This window comes from Mchenga conophoros, linkage group LG6 (genome assembly GCF_057382185.1).
Source record: "Mchenga conophoros isolate Kocher_MC1m ecotype Shallow Benthic linkage group LG6, M_conophoros_male_GT1.1, whole genome shotgun sequence".
Classification (NCBI taxonomy): Eukaryota; Metazoa; Chordata; class Actinopteri; order Cichliformes; family Cichlidae; genus Mchenga; species Mchenga conophoros.
The window spans coordinates 41,856,361-41,877,173 of NC_140531.1; the positions used below are offsets into that span (position 1 = coordinate 41,856,361).

General features: G+C 46.0%; 1 protein-coding gene across 3 annotated transcripts in view; it reads left to right on the forward strand.

The window, feature by feature from the left end:
• The window catches only part of neurl1aa (neuralized E3 ubiquitin protein ligase 1Aa), a 68,104-nt gene extending 49,754 nt beyond the window's left edge, over positions 1 to 18,350 (forward strand). For all 3 annotated transcript variants that reach the window (XM_085278121.1, XM_085278122.1, XM_085278120.1), the window contains exons 4-6: positions 2,258 to 2,986; positions 13,933 to 14,082; positions 15,018 to 18,350. In XM_085278121.1, coding sequence (XP_085134247.1) covers positions 2,258 to 2,986; positions 13,933 to 14,082; positions 15,018 to 15,259 — 1,121 coding nt within the window. In that variant the 3' untranslated portion in view covers positions 15,260 to 18,350. The remainder of the gene's footprint in view (positions 1 to 2,257; positions 2,987 to 13,932; positions 14,083 to 15,017) is intronic.
• The last annotated feature ends 2,463 nt before the right edge of the window (positions 18,351 to 20,813 follow it).

A 20,813-nucleotide genomic window follows, 5' to 3' on the forward strand; every position in this document is an offset into this window, starting at 1 on the left:
AGATATCCTCTTAGGTGATCGTTTTATTAAGGTGTGACGGTGGAGCTTGGATCAGGGAATGAGGAAAACTCTGAAATGTGTCAGTGATTATCCAAAACAACAGATTCAAATGAAAGTCAAAGGAGGTAGAAGACGGACGAATTCTGCTTCCACCTTTTTATTTGGACAATATCCAGAGTATGCAATGATGCCGTGATCCAGTCGTCTGAATCTTGGTCGCTGACCTGAAAACTGATCTGAAAATCTCATCTGTGCCAGCAGCAGTAGAGTTTAAAGGTCAGTGACTGATGGGGATGAGTCGGTTTACTCCAGCAGCATCGGCTGTATGAAACAGAGGCGCGCAGCCTGAACAGTGGAGCCAATGCGATGGTTTCACCCTGTCAGCAGAGGGCAGGTTTTCTGGGTGTGGAGGCACAAAAATGATCTCTTACTTCATTCATGACCTCATTAAACACTTTTCTGATCTCTGCTCTCTGTTGTGAATCTGATGTGTTTTTAACATTTAGAATGAAATAGACCTTCAAATGGAGCGAGACTGTGGAGGGTAACCTCAATGCTCCAGTTTCCAGTAGGAAAAACCAACTGGTGATGTCCATCTTCCATGTACACTGGGCCTGATCAACCTGAAGGATAGATCTGCTTTTTAGACTTGTTTACATCCAGTTTCCATTTTTATTGGGACAAAATTCCAGTAAAGTGGAGGACAAGGATGAGACCAGCTTTGAGACTGAGAGGTTTTGTGCTGGCACTTTCACACAGAGTCCGCTGTAGGACGTAAAGGACATAAAGACACCGTTTCTATCCTTGACAGCATGTTGAGTCTCATCCCTAGTTCTGTGTGTTGTATGTCACGGTACCTTAGACTGCTTTTAACTGCCGGTGTTACGCTTCTGTATGAACAGTTGTAAATCTGAAACCTGATTCAATCAGTTAAATTAATTCCACAATTTGAAGCTAATCTCAAATTTACTCGGTCCTGATGATGGAGGCTTCCTGCTTCGGGCGGCCCTGTCAATGGGACTGTCCTGACTCTGTCTCCTTTTTGGCTTGTGTCCCTGTCAGCTGTGGGATCATAAGAAGCTTGGCTGTTCTGGTTTCCCCGCTGCAGCTCACAGTTAGCAGCCCGTCCTGCGGCCCTGGTAATTAGGGCTAAGAGGTTTATCTGAAGTCAGAGCTCTCAGGTCCTGGACAGATAGAGCTGACCAGGACTCGAGACTCTCCAGAGACCGTCGGTGGCTGTTTCTCATCCTTGGACCTCCTGCACCTCCCCAGCCCACTGTTTTAATAAGTGCCTCTTGTTTTGACTGAGGGTCTCTCAGTATCATCTAAGAGGAACAGGAGGTCATTTTCTTTTTTTCTTTTTTCGTCTTGGTCTCGTTTGGCGTTCAGCTCTGCAAATACATCTCACACAAACCCAAGCTTGAGGAGCTGGGCGCTGTCAGCGTGTTGGGCTAATTTTACCCCTACCACCAGGCCAGGAGGGGCGAGGTGGGAGGGCGAGGTGGGAGGGCACATTAAGGATGTTATTTTAAGCAGCTGAGTCAGCGCATAGGATGGGAAGCAACCTGAGAGTTTATCAGAGGTGTGCGTTTGTCTGTATGTGGCCACTACACTGCTATTAAAGACATGTATTGGTATATATTAATAGATGTCTGTGGAGTGATACTGTACTATGGAGTGCAAGGAATGCAGCCAGCACACACCCCAACACACACACACTTGTTTTCATATCTTAGTGAGGGCATCTCATTGACATAATGCTTTCCCGAACCCCCTAACCATAACCATAACCCTGACAAGAAAACCACATTTTGAGCCTTAATAATTTTGGGGGGGATTTTGGTCCCCACATAGATATGTAAACATGCTGACTGACACACACACACACACACACACACACACACACACACACACACACACACACACACACACACAGCCTCCTTGCTCTCTGACACCGTGCAGATGCAGGAGCGACCCACTACTGTCTTTAATTCCTTTAAACACACTTCCCGACACTCTGCCTCAGCACCGAGTAATCACCCCTACCTTGCTACCAGCTCATGCTAGTGAAATGAAATTGCTCTTTTATTATCGTTATCATGTTGTCAGACCAGCTGCAGATTCAGCCCTTCTCTTAGTGCTGTTCAGACTTGGTGAGCTGCAAACTTCATTCCCGCAGGCTTTAGGAAAATTGCTAATCAGAGCAAAACTCAGCAGTGCTGATTTAAACCGCTGTCCTCTCCTCCTCCTCTTCCAGACAGCGAGATTGTTCCTGCAGACTGCCTGCGTCCACGCTCCTTCACCACGGTGCGCTCCTCCTCTCTGCGGCGTGAAGCGGACGACTCGCGCCTGTCCGTCAGCCTGTGCGACCTCAACCTGCAGCAGGAGGACGGTGGCCCAGCCCACAGCCGCTCCCACCGCCACACCCTCCACCTGGCCTCCACCTCCTCCTCCTCCAGCTGCCCCATCCCGCAGAACTCCCTCAATTCCCAGCAGTCCTCCCTCCTACCGTCCACCCTGGAGAGCGACCTCCACTTCCACCAGCTGCGCGGCGCCCACATTAAGACGCTGGACGAGCAGACGGTGGCGCGATCCGAGCACGCGCGTGAAGAGCGCACGCTGGTCTTCACGAACCGGCCACTGCGCATCGGCGAGACAGTGTTCATCAAAGTCACCAAGTCGAGCCCGGCGCGCTCGGGCTCTCTGTCTTACGGTGTGACGTCCTGCGACCCGGCGGTGCTGCGCCCCAGCGACTTACCCTACAATCCCGAGGCCCTGGTGGACAGGAAGGAGTTCTGGGCGGTGTGCCGTGTGCCGACGCCTCTACAGAGCAGTGACATCCTGGGCTTCTTGGTCAACCAGGAGGGGGAGGTCATCCTCAGCCACAACGGCGCCAACGTGGGCATGCAGGTGTGCGTGGACAACTCCCGCCCGCTGTGGATGTTCTTCGGCTTGCATGGTGCAGTGACACAGCTGAGGATTCTGGGTAGGTTACCATAATAACAAAGGTTAAACTACTTTTAGGCCCCTGGCATTTTGTGTGATTGTAGGTCTTTATCTTATAATGTAAAGCAAATGAAAGTTACACATCAGAGGAACAAACTGCTCCATTATAACAGATATTATTGGACTTCTCCAAAGGACTGAACAGCTCTAAGACGGTGATGCTGAACTGTGAGCCTTTAGTTGCCACCCGGCTTGTGACCAGTTTCACTAAAAGAGGCAGAGGCCCAGGTTTGAGCGCCTCGGGCTGTTTTCCGAGTGTTGTTCCCCAGATGTTGTCTCCACCCTCTCCTGATCAAAGTAAAGCTGAATTATTTATCACGCAGGTTTGCTGTCAGTCCTTGTCCTGGTTTCATTGAACATAGCATTTGTTCAGGTGAGAAATCAAGCTCAGCCACGGTCCCACATCAGCTGATGGCTCAGCTGATTATCCTTCTACACATCCAGTTAGCGAGACTTCAGCTGCCTACATTTGCAGCACATCTGTGAGGTGCTTTGTACTGAAGCCCACCTCACGTGTTCCCTCACGTTTGTAGCTGCTGCTGCTTCCCCACCTTTGGGTTGCCACCCAGCGAATGAACATCAAGACAAATAACATTCTCAGAAAGTATTTAAGAGGGTCCAGAACTCTTAGAAAGGCTCCTCAGTTCAGGTCTTGCATAAGGACTGCTTCACAACACTGGTCCCTGCATCTGAAAAAGGTGACCAAGCGTCTGTTTGCTGGTCCTTTTGTTTTTTTCAGACCCTCTGACGTGTGAACATACGTGTTTGCTGTGACAGGAAACAGAGTCCGTAAGAAACTACGTCACAGAGCACTAACAGGTAATCTCACTGATCACCTGTCCCAAAAAACCTTTAAACTCTGGCCTGCGTTCAGAACCACAGTAGCACAACATCGGTGAAAGGTGTGCTGCCAGCAGAGCAGTCGAACACTGAACACGAATCAACCTTCGATGTAGGAATCAGTCAAATATATGGAAGCTCCTGTCTGCGTTTCCTCTGCCAAATGAGAGGTTCGGCTGATTGTTGGTACTTTAACTGTGGATTTTCTGCTCTGGATTACATTTTCTTACTGGCGCTCGTAGCAGAACGCTTTAAAACGAAGCTAATATATTGTGAACGCAGCATCAAGAGCTTTGATACGAAACTCAGATATTTAGGACGTGTACACTCCTAATGATCTCACCATGTTCTCTTTGGAGTTTCTTTGAGTTTTTATTATTTAACAGGGGACAGTGTTGTTAATGAGGAGATGAGAACGGGCCAGATTTTAGCAACACAACAAACGTGCAACACAACAAAAGAAAAAGTTACAATGCTCCAAGATTTATTCCTCCATTATACGTCAGGATGTCCAAATGTGGCGAGGCACCCCACGGTCCCCCCCTAGTGGTGGCCCTGGTGCCAATCGGTCAGTTTTTATTTTTTAATTTATTATTTTAAGACATATCTGCAAGTGTCACTAGTGCTCCGCCTCCTGTATGTGGAGCAACGAGCACCTTTTGTCTTTGACTGTACGCTCTATTCTCCGTGGAAGAGTAATTGATGGTGAGAATAGCCATCCATTTAGCTCAGCGATGTGTCCGGAGGTCAAGAACTTACAGATCAGTGTATTGATCTTAATTTGTCTCGGCTCCCCACTTCCTCCCTGGGGTCCAAATCTATTTGTGTTAAGTGTTGAACGCTCTGACAGTGAGGCGGCTGAGGAAAACAACTTCTCAGTCACGGTCATGACTCTTTATTCACCAGAGGGTCAAGAGTTAGCGAGAGCGCTCTATTACTCTTGTTTGTCACAATATTTATAGCAGACGTCCCATAAAGCAGGAAGACTCTAAACACAGTCATAGGATTAGCGAGAGGAGTAGACTCTCAGAGGAGACGAAAAACAGGAAGAGAGCGAGCAAAGGTGGAAAAGTGGCCACGAGAGGCTTCGGTGTGACCGAGACGACGTGAGGTCTCAGCAGGCCGGACACTTCGCCTGTGCGTCAGGGCACCGGAGGTTTGTTTATGGGTTGATAATGACAGGAAAGTGTGTGCACTTCACTTTGCCCTGCCAAACATATACTGCCTGTCCTACAGGTGCGTGTGCGTGTGAACGCCGTCTGCTATTAATGCAGCGGTTAAGAGGCGTGGCAGCCCAAACAGCTACGACCTTTCAGAGGTGTCACGAGTGTTTGTGTGGAGGAAGAGCATCTATAAATACCTGCTGCTTTTCTTCACCAGCAGCGGAAGAGGAAGCCGAGGTTAAAAGAAGTTAGAGGGGAATAACCTGCACTTTAACCAGCTCATCATCAAAAGCCTCTTTGAAATCTCAGTTCTGCATGTTCGCTAATGTGGCCCTCTGTTAGCCTGACCCAGAGTAACGGTGACAGCTACGTCGATACGAATCACAGCGAGCTTCAGTGAAGCTCTGTGTAGAAAGCCCCTTTCCTTCCAGCTGATTGGCTGTTAGGCTCTTGTTTTTCATTCCAAACACATCTAAATGTCTCCTTTGTATCGGCTCTTATTACACCAGGAGGTCACAGATTTTACTGTTAAATTACATTTTGACTACGACTATCTGCACCGCAGGCCATCTGGTTGGTCTGTGTGGACTTCCAATAATCGTTTACTGAAAACGGAAAGCCTTGGCAGCGCATCAAAACAGGAAGCTCAGAACAATGAAAGCGGTCCAAGGCGCGTTTTCTTATCGAGGCCCATCTCGGAAGTCCCGCCGAGGTGCGAATCATCTTTACTTTCCAGCTGCTTTGAATTAGGAAATGCCTCTTATCTCAAAGTTGTAACGGCCTGATTTATTGCTCTGTGTTTACTGGAGAGCAATTTAGCTCTCAGTTGAAGCTGAATTCAAACCACGCCTGCTAGAGGGAGAGACGTGTCCCAGCGGGCTCCTCGTCTTCGGGACGGCGGGATCAAACAGTCGTCGCTTCAAACAAAGCGTGAAGTAAAGGACCTTTTGTGAAAGCGACAGCTGTAGTCAAACAGGCACACGAGTATATGTGAGGTGAGCTGAGAGAGCTCAGACGGGGTAATGACACCGAGGATGAAATCTATACTGAATCAGTTCTGTTAGCCTTAACGACAGGAGGCTTTTAGAAGTTTCTCATTACAGTTTGAAGAACGCCGTGTTTAACTGTATATGTGCATCAGTGTGTGTCTCTCTCTGTCAGAAGATTTCCATATCAGTCTTGATATTTAAAGGTGCTCTGTGGAATTTCCTCAGAAACGAGGCTGTGTACATTCAGCACTGTTCACAGAAGCCCACAGTGGACATTCTCATCGTCTTGAATGCACACTTCCTCACGGTTCCTCGTGCGTTGAGCAGAGGTTGAATCATGCTCGAGGATTTTAAATCATGCACGTGTGCTAGCTAGTAGTTTAGGTGTGCTAGTAGTTTAGCTAGCACATCTGGGGCGATCGTGGCTCAAGAGTTGGGAGGGCCCCTTGTAATCGGAAGGTTGCCAGTTCGAGCCCCAGCTTGGACAGTGTTGGTCGTTGTGTCCTTGGGCAAGACACTTCACCCGTTGCCTACTGGTGGTAGTCAGAGGGCCCAGTGGCGCCAGTGTCCGGAAGCCTCGCCTCTGTCAGTGCGCCCCAGGGTGGCTGTGGCTACAATGTAGCTGCCATCACCAGTGTGTGAATGCGTGTCTGAATGGGTGGATGACTGGATGTGTAAAGCGCTTTGGGGTCCTTAGGGACTAAGTAAAGCGCTATACAAATACAGACCATTTATCATTTACGTTTCCTGACATGGCTAAATCTATGTCAGAAATCTTTATTCTATCAAAGGTATATTTGTGCAAATGTGCATGAATCAGTGAGCCACTTAATGACAACCTCTGCTCATGCGTTGACCAGAGGCTGAGTCATCCGCAAGGATTTTAAATCATGCACATTTGCTAGCTAGCAGTTTAGCTAGCACACGTTTCGTGACATGGCTAAATCTATGTCAGAATTCTGCCAAAGGTAAATGTGTGCAAATGTGCATGAATCAGTGAGCCACTTGATGAAACATTTGCTTATAGTCCTGCTAGCGGTCTTTAATAATGTGCCTTGCTATTTTGAGAACCAAAGTGTCAAGTCTGGGCACATGCAGTGCGTTATAGGTGTCTAAATGGTGTACGGAAGCAAATTTTTTTTTTTTACTATTGAAATTTATGCACTACACAAGTATGCTAGTGTCGACATGCTAGTGCCAGCACTGAGACACAATCTTGGAATGCTGAATTAAAACAAAGTTAAGTCGATTTTGTCAGGCTCACAGGCTCAAATTCAATTCAATTTTATTTATATGGCGCCAATTCACAGCAACAGTCACCTCTAGGTTTTTTATATTGAAAGGTAAAGACCATATAGAAAGACAGAGAAAACCCCACAATCAGAGCAAGCAGTTGGTGACAGCGGGACAAAAAAACTCCCTTTTAACAGGAAGAAACCTTGGGCAGAACCAGGCTCAGGGTTGGGCTGATGGGAGGAAATGAGTCTCGTGTTCCACCTACACTAATGTGTGCACACACAAACATGATTGTTGTGTTAGAACAATTTACACATTAGTGTTTCCAGATTGTTCCAGAATCTTCATCCTGTTTTGACTGAACACGAACATCTGACCGAATTATTATTTCACGGTTGAAGTGTCGTCTCATGAAATAAACACGAGTTCTGTTTAATGACCACAGCTGTGATGTAATTAGATATGAACGCTTATGTGCGGAGTCATGGAAAAACATATTACCCGCAGTCAGGCGCTGTTTCGGTTCCAGCTAATTGACGAGAAAATGGTTATCACAAATTCATCTTAATCAGTCTCAACATTATTTTGATCCATGCTAGCGTTTAACATTGTTGACCTCAGAGAACTTTACCTGCACGCAGAACCTGACGCTACCTGGTTTCCTCATGTTTTGCAAAAACTACTTGGAGGATTTAGCCGTGCAGCTGATTTTGAAAACCCCGTGTTTGTCATTTTCCGGTGAGAAAAATGTGGTTTTGCTCTGAATCGAGGGCTGACAGGGAGAGAAACGCCTGTCGAGACATTAAACACTAAATCAAAGCAGTTCACTGAGTGATGGCCGAATTCCACGTTGGTGCTTTACTCTCTACTTAACCGTCTGGGTTTGCAAAGACACACCATCTGCAGGTTGACTTGATACTCAGTATTTTTCTGTCCAATCACTTATTAGTGTGTTTCCACAGAAAAGAGCTGAAAACTTGAGCAGCTGAACTTGGAGAGAGAGACGGGCGGCGAGGGGACCTTGTGCCTCGTGGCGTGGAAATGGGACACCCATCCAGTGACCCACTTCGCATGTATTATAGATTCCATTAAAATGTCAACGCGCTCGCGCTCAACTGAAGCGTCTCACCGCCCACATCCTCGCAGCTGCCACGCTCCCCTTCTCCTCCTCTTCTCATCTTCTGTCGGCCCAGCTGCTCCTTCCCTGACTTTCAGATCTTTGTTTTTTGTTTCCTCATCGTCGCTTCTTCTCCTCACTTTTTAAAGTGGGCAGAGTGTGACCCTAACACAGAAAGAGTGATATGCTCATTATGTTATAGATAAATACCCCTTTGTTTGTGTCTTTATTAACATAGAGACTTCAAATAAAAATGTTCTTTAAAGGAAACCGGGCAGAGGAGTTTCCTGCAGTGGGCTCAGACGGGCTCTTCTCAGGCTGCAGGTACGATTACCCATCAGCCAAAGGTTAAGCAGCCCGTTAGACTCGAATCCTCCCTGTAAAGCACGTTCACTGAGAATGCAGCGCACATGCATACTTAAAGATGAACATTTCTGTCAGCTCCTCTGGATTTTGACAGCTGGACAGTCTGAAGATTGTGTTTACAGAGATTTCAGCGATAAGATGGAGCTATGAGAGGGAGGCGGACAGACTTTTAACAAGATTTGATTTATTTCACACTCCTGGAAAACTGCAGCGGCCGTTCTTCACACCTCGGCGTCTCACTTTTGTTCCTAATGTTCTTTGTTTTTATTATTCATTCGTGCTGCTCTGACAGAACTTTTGCAGAGAAATTCAAACTCCTAACCAAGCTGCTCCTAATGATCACTTTTAATACCTGGAGTGTTTTCTAAAATTTATTTTAGACCTGCATCTAATCATGCACACAGATACATGCATTCATACATATGCATGGGTGCTCACACACTCCGCTCTGTGCTTGATGTGGAGATAAACAACTCCGGGATGTACGACTGTGTCGTCCCTCCAAAATAGCTCCTTTGTCTCTTAAGATAATATCTCCTCCACAGATAGAAAGAGACTATTAACATTTCATGCAGCGGGGTAAGCCGTGACCTTAAACTGGTATCTACCGAGCTGCTCTCCTCTCATCTGATCCAAACACACGCACTAAAAAACATCCGAGCCTAAGTGAGCATTTGTCCCGATAGCAGCTCAGAACAAGAGCTTCTCTGCAATTAAATGAAGGCCCACCCATTTTGAAGTGCTTTAGCAGAGGAAACGTTCGTGTAAACTGTTTCTCTCTGTTCCGCTCTTTCTCTTGATTGCTTTTTTTCTGTCTATAAACATGCCTGCAGAGTTTAACTCCTTCCCTCCCTTCAGAGGGAACTTAAGCCCTAAACCTTCGCCCTCCTCTGCAGGCCTCATCCCTCCCCTCGCACGCCCTGCGTGCCTTCCGTGCTTTGACAGCGAGAGGATCTGTCCACAGATGCTCCGATATGAGCTAAAGACGGACGGTTGATTGATTGGATGTAGACTACAGCAGAGACGTGGCCACAGAAAGCCGCCCCGCCTCTCACAGCTGTTCGCGCCGGACGCTTTAATCTATCGGCGAGCATGCAGGATCAGGGCTGGGCACCGCAGATCCTGCCTCAGCTACCCTGGGTGGGAGTTGCCCGCCTGCCAGAGGGATTAACAGGGAGAGAGGGAGGATTCGGCCCCGCGGAGGAACCGCTCATGCCGCAGGGTGATCAGGCTCAAATAATCTGATGAAGGGTGGAACCTGACGAGTGCAGGAGCACCTCATAGGCCGAGCGGCACTCGCAGCGTGAGGGTTTGATTCTGAGGTCTGGACACATTTTACATTTTAGCTGCTCATCCTGTCACAGAGGATGTTCATGTGAAGGTCAAACAGCGCCTGGCTGCGTGTGTGCACGTCTCATGCTTCTTGAAATGATTTTCATCATAACATGCATAACCTTCTCCCCCATGTTGGACCGAGTATAACCACCATAAACAGCTCAGATGAAGCCTGTATAACAGCCCATGAAGCAGCAGGAAGGCTTGACCTGCATTTTTAAACATTAGAAGAAGCCTTTAATAAAGATTTGTCCCACTGACTAAAGACAGATGAACGTTGCTACCTTGAGGTCACCCAGTTTGGCACTGGGCTGTCACCAATTGTTTTGTTTTCTAAAGAATAGAAGTGACTCAGACGGCGCTGAATAGGCTCAGCGACATCCACCCGTGCTAACGTGCCGTAACAGTCAGGCTCCTAACGCTTGTTTTATGGTACCATGGTTGTGTTTGCATGCGTATTAGCCTGCACAGAGCGGTTTTCAATCTATGCAAACATCCTGTGCAAACCTCCAAATATCTGATAGTGGGTAGCTCGAATACACACAGGTGAAACGGCTGGAAAACGTAGTGACAAAGTTCACCAGGAACGGAAGAAGCACTAAAAAATCTCAATAAATACGCTACGGAGAGCTCTGCAGGTGGCTGCAGGGGACACTTTCACTGTTTTCAGCTCTTGGTTTCTAGCAGAGGCTCAGATCAGCTGTACCGCATACTTTGAACACGGCCTCCATCTGGTGGCACATGCTCTCTGCAGGTAATCGGGCTGTCCACCGCTCCCTACACTCAATACATTTGTCATTTAACAAAAAAATAAGGAGTGGACGAGTGTCTCAGGCTGTAAATGTGTTTATTTCTGCTGCAGAGTTGGATAGTTTAACTCACTGCTGGAGCCTCAAGTGGCAAAGCTTAAGAACTGCAGTTTTTGGTCCCAGAGAAGTGAAGGAGGAATCTGCACAATGTCTTGTGCAGCTTTTGTGTTGATCCTGTACACGAATCGAGCATTCTGCTAAGATAAGGAGTGTGACCACTGCCCGAGGCCTCCCCTTAGAAACAAATGTGTTCACTCAAGCTGCTAAATATGGTCTGCTACAGCGTGTTACGCACTGTACATACAGTGCAAAAACACTCGTGCAAATTCCACAGGAGCACCGGGGCAGCGGCTGCTATGCAAACAGAAGAGAGTCCTTGTGTAAACCCAACCCTGCCAACGTCACCTCAGACAGATCGTCCTGCAGACACGTGCAGCACAGTCATTCCTTTTACCTGATGCAGAAGGAACCACGGCTGCAAGACGGGCGTGGTGTGGAAATGAGACGGTTCATATGCTACAGCTAGTTTGGACCAGCTGCACGTCAGAAAACGCTTGATTATCAGAGAACGATCAAACATATCAAACACTGGGTTTCAGGATGACACATCTCATGATATTTGAGCTAAAAAGCTTTTCTTGTAGCTTGTAAAATATTCTTGCTATGAAGGTTAAATTTAGCATAGCTTCATTAAATACGCTAAAATGATTGTACATAAGCAGCTGGTTGTTGGGGGGCGACATTCTGATGATTGGACTGGCTCCAAAGTGAAGTAGGTCTGCGTGTGGCGGCGTGTCGGGGCATTGGTTGGATTGATCAGGCCGCCGGTGCAGATGGCAGCAGAGCGATGCCCGCTGGGACGTGCGTTAGTGGCGGGCTGTCATCGTGATGTTTGCTCAGCGCTGACGGCGCAACAGATGACTCTGGTTTCACTTTTTTCTGTCCGCTGTCCAGGAGAACACCGTGAACCGTTCCCCACTGAGACTCACTGCAGTGGAGTGATGCTTAAAACAAAGACGTGCTGAAATGCTATCGTTACATATCTTTGCACACAGCAGCTGACTTGTGATGCAGTTGTTAGTATGCTATATTCTGACAGTAAGCTTCAGACGAGGTAATTAAAGTAATCTGCATTGACGTTGAAGCAGCAAAGCATTTGATGGGAATTCTTTGAGGGCGATTACTTGCTTGCTCTGCGAGAATGCTCATTTGCATCATAATTTGCACTCTTTAGTGTCATTGCATTTATTGTGACGCTGCACTATTAGTTATTTTAAACGACAAAGGAACCCACATGAATTCTCTTCCAAGACAAATGACTCTGTTTCCTGTCCAAGGAAACAGCGCTGCGGTGCTTTGTCTCTTGTTGTTTTTGAACAGATGCCCAAAGACCCCAAAAGCGTTTCAGTGGTCGTTCTCAGGTCTCGCCAACTTTTTATTAGTTTAAGTTCTTGAAAAACTCCCAGTGCACTCAGAAAGGAATCAGGTCGACTCAGATCTCAGTTTGGACGTTGAGCTCAGGATCAAGAAAGTAATGCAAACCATACAGCAACATATTAATGACGAACCTTGATTTGCGGATGAATCATTCCGAACTTTGGTCCGTTTTCAGGATATTCACAGCTTCACATGCTCTATATTTAGTTGCCTGTTTGCCCTGAAGGACTCTCACACAATGAGAAACAAAATCCTCCAGTCTGATGAAATAAAGATTGAACTCTTTATCCTGAATGCCAAGCATCAGGAAACTAAGCACCGCTTATGACCAGGCCAATGCCGTCCCTAAAGTGAAGCATGGCGGTGGCAGCATCATGCTGTGGGGATGTTTCTCAGTAGCTGGGACAGCAGTCGGGCGCAAAGGAAAGATGAATGCAGAGACATCCTTGATGATAACCTGCTTCAGGGTACTCCGGACCTCAGACCAGGGCAAAGGTTCCAACACGACAACGACCCTGATGAACAACCTTTAATTTGCCCAGACTTGTACCCGACTGAATATCTGTGCAGGGATCTGAAAACAGCTGCGCAGAGATGCTCAACATCCAACCTGATGGAGCTGACAGGTTCTACAATGAAGCCGCCCCAAAATTGGTTAGCCTAGCTCGTAGCATCATACTCACCTGAGGCTGTAATTTTGGAAAAATGCAGTAACGTGGAAAGAGTGAAGTGCTGTGAATATTTATGAATGCACTGAATTTACTGCAGAGTAAAATAACGATCAGACCATCAGGCTGCTGTGGCTAAGAGGCTGGAGTCTGGTCTCCTTAGCTAGCTGCTAATATCACCTGTGCTCTTTTTTTGAATGAAAGTAACGTCTAAAGAGCCAAAATAAGGAGCTAAAATCAGTTTAAAGAGACAGGCCGGTGTCTGGAAGTGGTTTTCTGTGGATGTAAGAGTCATTCCACACAGATTTTACTGGAACATGTAGCACAGCTTCAAGCACACCTGCACCTCATCTGTCCATCCGTGAGTCACCAGCATTCCGAAATGTGTTCCCTAACCTTGCACTAGGAATTTCCACTTGTTTCCTTCAGCCAGGATGCAGATACAGGAAGATGCCTACTATTTTTTTCAAACCTCTTTTTCTCAAGAGGAAACGACGGAGCATCTCTTTTCTCCGATGTTGAATATGTTTGTACTTTTAAAATGCAAATTGGAGTCGTCTCTCTGTGCGTTCGAGCGCTGCCCGTTTAGTGGGAAAGAAGCTCATCCTGCTCTCATTGTCTGTACTCCTGTACATGAAGATGAAACAAAAGCAAAACACAGAAAGGTAGAAATGAAGCGCAGTCGTGCATGAGAAGATAATTTGATGTAGTGTCTTTGGTTCTTTTATCTCTGGTGCAAAAATCTGCTTTTGTTTGAGTTATTTGATGTGCAGTGTACTAATCCAGTCTTTCTGACGTCTGGGCTGCTTTTTCTTCCTGTGTTTACATCACTGCTGGTGTCACTCTGTCGTCTGATGATCACGACAGACAGCAGCATCGTGTTGAAAAGACAAATTCTAGTGTTTTTGCTGTAACTGGCTGCTAAATTCACTCATCCAACACCCTGGCTGTATTTTCTCCGACCAGGCTCCACGCATCTCGGGGATCCGCGGGCCACGTCGAATCCCAGCTCGCCCTCCTCCTCTCCGCACACCCCCAGCGCCCTGGGAAGTGGCATCTCTGATCCGGTCCTGAACGGAGGTCTGTGCTCAGCCGCTTACTGCAGCTCAGCAGGGGGTACGTATACCCAGACAGGAAACTGCAACTGTAGAAGTAGACAATCAATCACCCCTCAGGGGACTCTGGGGAAGCCATTATAGGGTAGTGAGCAGATGTCATCCTGTAGTAGTTTGGAACAATGGCCAGCACTTCATGGTTCTGCTGCTGCAGCTGGAAGTAGGCAAATGTTTTCGGCACGTGTTCTTATGTCACGTAACTCCGTTTATGTAAATGGGACAGATGCAATGTGTTCCTGTACCCACGGGGGGGGGGGGGTCGTTTTTAAAAATCTTTTAGCTTCATACTCAAAGTCAGAAGCTGCAAAGATTTTTATGTAGAGCATCTTTAGGAAGTGATGACTGGCACACCACTGGGGAGGATTTTGAGACAGCAATTTAGCCTCTGTGATCCATAAATCTTAGACCAACCAAAATTCAGCAAATGTTCTTTTCTTCAGCAAGAAAAGCAAACGTTTTGGAAGTTAAGGTCAAAAGCCAGGAGGTTAAAGCACTAACTAAAGTAAAGCCAGCACACAGCAGTGAATGAGTCTGGCATAAAGACAGAACTGCAAAGTTCATCGTAGGCTTGAACAACCGCGCATCTCTAGCTGCTAATCCCAACATAACCAGCAGCTTCTCTGTTTCACCCCGTGTGGATCTGCCCATTAATTCAGTTCGATTATAGGTTCATATTGTGAGCCAACAATCATACGACTGCCTGTGAGTAATTGCTTTGGCGCCAGTAGGAAGGTAGGAAAACTGAGACAGGACCACGCTCGGGGAGGGGCGGGGCCATCTGCTGCGACCGGTTGCTCGAGGGGATGAAGATGAGATAAAAGACATGCTGTGATTGTGTATAAACACACAGTGTAGTTTCCCTGTATGACATCAGGTTATTTGATGCATTGGGGTATCGAACACCTGTTTAGCATCGTCTTTGTGTCTTTGCAACAGGAACAACTCCGAATTCTCCGGCCAGCCTCCCCAAGTCCCCCACGTTCCCGTCCGGCCGCGGGCCGTGGTCCGACGAGTGCTCCATCTGCTACGAGAACACCGTGGACACGGTCATCTACGCCTGTGGGCACATGTGCTTGTGCTACACCTGCGGCCTCAAACTCAAGAAGATGTCCAACGCCTGCTGCCCCATCTGCAGGAGGCAGATTAAAGACATTATCAAGACCTATCGCAGCACGTAAGGGAACGGGCGACAGGACGACCTCAGCAAAACCCAGGGTTACAAAAAGAAAGGTTTAGGTTCAGGGAACATGAACTCTGGTACTCTGATTTGGTATTTTCATACAAATATTGGTGGCTGGTTTTCTCACGTGACCTTTTCCAGAGTTAATGCCACTTCAGTGGGGAGGTCTCTCTGTCTTTAGAGTCACAGCCTTCGACAGGAAGTTCGTCCAAACTCTATTCTTGCCAGAAGTGTTTGCTTTCTCCGGGGCTCGTGGAAGACTTTGAAAGAAGAGGGGAAAAAACCAAACCGGCTTCAAAATTCTTTGATTTGTTGAACCGTGTCGTAAGATTTAGGAACTATCGCCCATTTGCGCCAAAGCAGATGAGTCCCTCTGGGTCTGAATGCTCAATAGATCTTTTCGAGGATGACCGAAGCTCCGAAATATGCCGTCAACGCGATTTACGACTTAAATGGTCTCAGAAAACGCACACCCGCTGCAGGTAATCATCTCAGTATGTCACAACTTGTGTCTGTGTGTTACTGAGAACTGGAAGCTCAGTCTGCATCACAGTGCTGAAGTGATGGACGTCTGTTAGTGTTGTGGTGATTATCAGTGAGTGACGTGTCTAGCGACGCAAGCCGGTGCTGAGTATTTTAAGTAGGATTGTAAGACCTCTTGTACTCGTATAATCTAATGTACCTTTCTGGTAGTTTTACTGCAAACGTTGGTGGTAGCTATATTGTTGTTCTAGCTAGCTGCTTGCTCTGCAATGTGGTTTGTTGCACTGAAATCTGCATCATCCTCTCAGAAAAGCCCCAAAACTGACCGAGAGGACCAAGACCCTCATTGGCTGAAACAATCTACAAGCCATAGACTGTATATAAAAGAGGGACGTAGCCAGGTTACTGTGTGAAATTCAGTTTTGAAGCCTCGGCGTCAGCGTTTTCAGCTTTGTTTTTAACTTTAAAAATTGAGCAGAGTGGGGGAAACCAGAGTACACGCGCTCATTCACTGATGATTTGTCAATCGTGAACTGGACCCGCCCTCATGTATAGTATGCTGTTTTGTTTTAGCCCATATGGTGCCTTTTGCACTGACATAAAACTACTGAGAACATAAATTCATCAGGATTTTAATCTGCCGCCCCTGTTGTGCCAGGTTTAAGTCGCTTCTGCAGTGGCTTTACTTTAACACCTGCACGCTACATGCATCTTTTTATATACAGTCTATGCTGCCAACCTGCCTCCAGCAGACTCGGCAGCTCTGAATTCTTGAAAGGAAACAGGAAGTGGGAAATAAACAGCAATTTGGATACTCCTCAGGGCCTGCTATCTTTTTAAGAACCATCCTCCCAAACTGTACCTATATAACCCTGCCTAATACACTGTGAGTGCTCACGACAAATTGACAAGTCCTCACAAACAGCTCCCATAACACCACGTAAAAAAAAAAATCAAAGGATTGTTGCCATGGTTTCCTGCCTTATCTCACAGAAGGTTCGCTCGTAGATGGACCGCGTTCTGTGCTTCCCCCAAACCCCCGATGATTTACCAAATAATGCTGTTGTGTGGCACAGACTGTCACAAAATGTTCACTCAGAGGAGAAAAAGCACACATTCAAACTATTTTTCTAATAGAAATGCACAACATTTCCAGTATTTGATTATTAAAATGTATACTACGCTTTGTGACACCAGCAGCAGAGACATTCTACAGAAATCTCTTCAGGGGAAAAGAAAAAGCTCCGATTTTAAGTATTTGTATCATTTCTGTCCCCTAACTTGAGTATAAAACGTCTTCGTCCCCTTCAGATTTCACAGATGAGCTTTGTCCTCGCAGGAAGCTGAGAGGCTGTTTTTAGATTTTGTAGATAATCATCAAACGGGGATCAGACCTATGCTGCTACGGTGTTTGCCAGCCGACGGTGACGCTGCACACGTCCTTCCTCCCACGTCAGTTTGATTACGCTACTGCTTGAAGTGTTAATTCACATTTGAATGTTAACTTATGTATTTAGAGAGATTTTTATTGATGTGCTTGAATTGGGGTAAAAACCAACAAAAAAACTTTTGTGTTCTTTTAAAGTTTGTTTGGATCGATAATCACGCGTTTTCTTTTTTCTTCACCTCGTTTATCCAAAACTGCGAGAATCTAAATTTGTGTCCGGCAGCGAGCAGGTCGAGTTAGTCGCACCTCGCAGCAGAGACGTCGCAGTACACAATCAAACCCCGACCGCCGTGAGGTGCGACGCGCCAGCTCCTGCTTTTATTGCGCTCCCTGATCGTCACGTGTTCTTTTGAGTGATTTCTCTTCCTGTGCGCGCGCCCGTGTCCACGACCCAACAGCCCGTCTGTATCTTTAGCTCGTTCGGGCTGTGTGGTCTCAAAGCCATCGCTGTGGTGATGATGATGATGTCACTTTATAAAGCTACTGATTGTAATCTTGTACGTCTGAGATTCAGCCGTGACATTTTTTTCTTTGTGCAGAGACTTTGACCAAATCCAGAAATGATCACTGATCTATTTTTTTAAGATATAAGTCTATAGATGCAACCCCCCCCCCCCCCCAATTAAATTCATTGATTTGTATTTGATTTTTGGACCACATTGATAAATGCCACAAAAGATTTTCTTCTATAAATAGTTTTTTGAGCACCTTTAATTTAATATTTCGTTGTTGTTGTTTTTCCACACGCCCCACAGGATGTCCCTGATCCTCTAATGTATTATTTATTGGTCCAGCACCGACGCGTGGACGTTTCCTGCTTTCTCTCGTGTTTGCTGCCTCCTCTGGCTCCTCTGTGTCCGCAGCGCATTTACTTTCTGTAAATCTTTTTATCATGCATGAGTTTTCCGTTCACCCAGCGTGAACATCGGGACCAACAGCGGATGAGCATCGGAGTGGAACGCTGTCAGTGCTCGTGTAGACTGGAACCAGTGGCTAGAAAAACGCAGTTTGGCTGTTGTTGTGACAGCAGCTGAAAGTGCAAACCTGTGTTTTCTTTTTTCCTTTTGATTTGAAGCTACAAGTGTTCATTTGTGAGCTCTGTCCAGTGTGAGTCGGACGATTGTGGTTAATAAACTTTCCAGATGTGTTTGAGCAGAAATTCGTCTCATCTTTATTTAATCATGTGACGTGATTTTTCTTACACGAAGAGACAAAATCAGTGTGTGTGTGAGGTCCTTCGACTTAAAGCTGAAACCATTTAGCATTTCAAGCTCTTTACACACAGCTGAGCAAACCAGAGCGTTAATAAAGATGCAATGGATAAGAAGCTTGCAAACAATGACACGTGTAATCGTGAAGCTTTTAAAGCAGGATTAAAATGCTATAGAAAAAGTGTTCCGGTTTACAAAGCCAGCAAGAAGCATCAGCTGGTTCTTGGCTGCCAAATGCTTCTCTCAGCACAAGTCAGAATATTGGAAACGATTAATTCTGCATATACAGGGCTCTAGACTAACTTTTTGCCATGGGCGTACCGGTACGCCTAACTTTAAAAAGTTGGGCGCACACAAATTTTATAATAATTGATATAATATAATGTGTTTTTCTGGATACACTGTGCTTTTTCAGCATTCAAAGATTGATGACACTGTGTCAGAGCACTGGCTATGAATTTCAGAAGGATCAGGCCTTAACAGAAAAGTTAGCAATAGTTCTTTTCCTATTACAGCTACATCCACTTCTGTCCTGCCTAGGCTGCTCACTAGGGCTGCGTATCATCACTGATTTCTATAATCCATTCGATTCCGGTTTTCAAAGTCCCGATTCGACTCAACTTGGCCTCAGACAGTCAGAAATATTATAATTCTGATCATTTATCAGCACTGACTTCATCAGAATTGTGAACATCACAGCAGATGCCTTTGTGTGAAGGTAACTGAGAATAAAACACAGAAAAACATGAAGGAGATTTTCCTGGTCTGGCTTTTTATAGCAGAAAACCTTAAAAATATTCTACAATGTTCTGCATATAAAGTTTAAATTTCTTCAGTATTGAACAACAGAAAAAATAGGCTTTCTTGTCCGAGGTCATTTAAGTGAAAAAGAAAAAGCGCTGTAAACAACGGTAGACTGGTGGGTAATAAGCCAATGAATAATACAGAAAACAGAGATTGGAGACGGAAACTGTTCTTGAACTACAGAGAGAGAGAGAGAGAGAGCTAGCTGTGCATGAAGTGTGATTTTAATAGTCGTGGAAGCAAAACAGCAAAATTCATGACGACATTGATCAAATGTGAAGCGCAGTTTGCTGCTTCTTTTGCTGCTGGCTCGGTGAATTTTGGTTGGAGAGACAAAACCTGCAGCTCAGAATCAGCGCAAAAAGACGTAATCACAGCGCGGACCGGACGCATCAGGATCGCTGAGCTCCGACAGCGTGTCCGTCTGCGGGCCGTCGGGTGAGAAAGCCGAGAAAGACAAAGCTGATTCTGATGCGTCGGTCTGTGTTTACGTCTTTGTGTGGAGTCCGTGTACCTGCTCTCATCTGCTGTTTGGTTGTTGTTGAAATGGTTTTGTGAGCTTTAATCTGAGAATCTGGCGTTTCTGGCAAAACACAGTAATATTTAAAAGTCAGGATTTAATGAATTGATATCGCTTTATTCAAGCTACTCACCTCCCACTTCCACCTGCACTTTCAACTGGACCACGGCCAATCAGAGAGGTCCCGCCCCTGACTATCTCTGATTGGTTTAGTCCACGATAGGGGCAAAATGTGTCTGTTGTTGACCACAGGGAAGGTTGCAGATTTTTTTTTTTTTTTTTGCTACCCGAACATTTGGTCGCACAGGTGCAACCAAATATATATATATATATTTTTTTAGTCGCACCACTGAAAAATTTGGTCGCATTTGCGACCAAATTGGTGGCACTCTAGAGCCCTGTTATATATTAAAAATGTTTTGGTGTTGAAACTGAAATGGTCCTTTATGGAACTGAAAAATAAGAACATATTTTTGGAGGTAACTAATAAGTTATGTGTGCTAAAGCTAAACTGATCTTTGGCTAACGTGCTAGCAAACAGTAAAACTTGGCCAGTTAAATTTTATTTATACAGAGGAAGCATTTTGGCGACAGTGGGAAGGAAAAACTCCCTTTTAATAGGAAGAAATGTCCGGCTGAACCAGGCTCAGGGAGGGGCGGGGCCATCTGCTGCGACCAGTGCAGAGCGGTCATAGTGAGTGAAGAAGAGAGGGGCCTGAAAACTGAAGGCTCTGCCTCCCATTCTACTTTTAAATACTCTAGGAACAACAAGTAGGCCTGCAGAGCGAGAGCGAAGTGCTCTAATAGGGTGATATGGTACTACAAGGTCATTAAGATAAGATGGGGCCTGATTATTCAATACTGTGATTATTTTGCCAAATCAGGTGGATTTTGCATGCTGAGCATTAAAAGTGGCGTTGAAATGAAAAGCAATGCAACGTGGAGATGATCTGGTTTACTTTAGCCAACAGCCTCAGCAGTTTTCATTAACATCTGGGGATAAAACCTGTGTCAACATGCCGAGGCTACAGATTAAAAGCACGCTCGTGCTCCGTGAGCATTTCCCTTCTCAGATGGGAAAATAAAA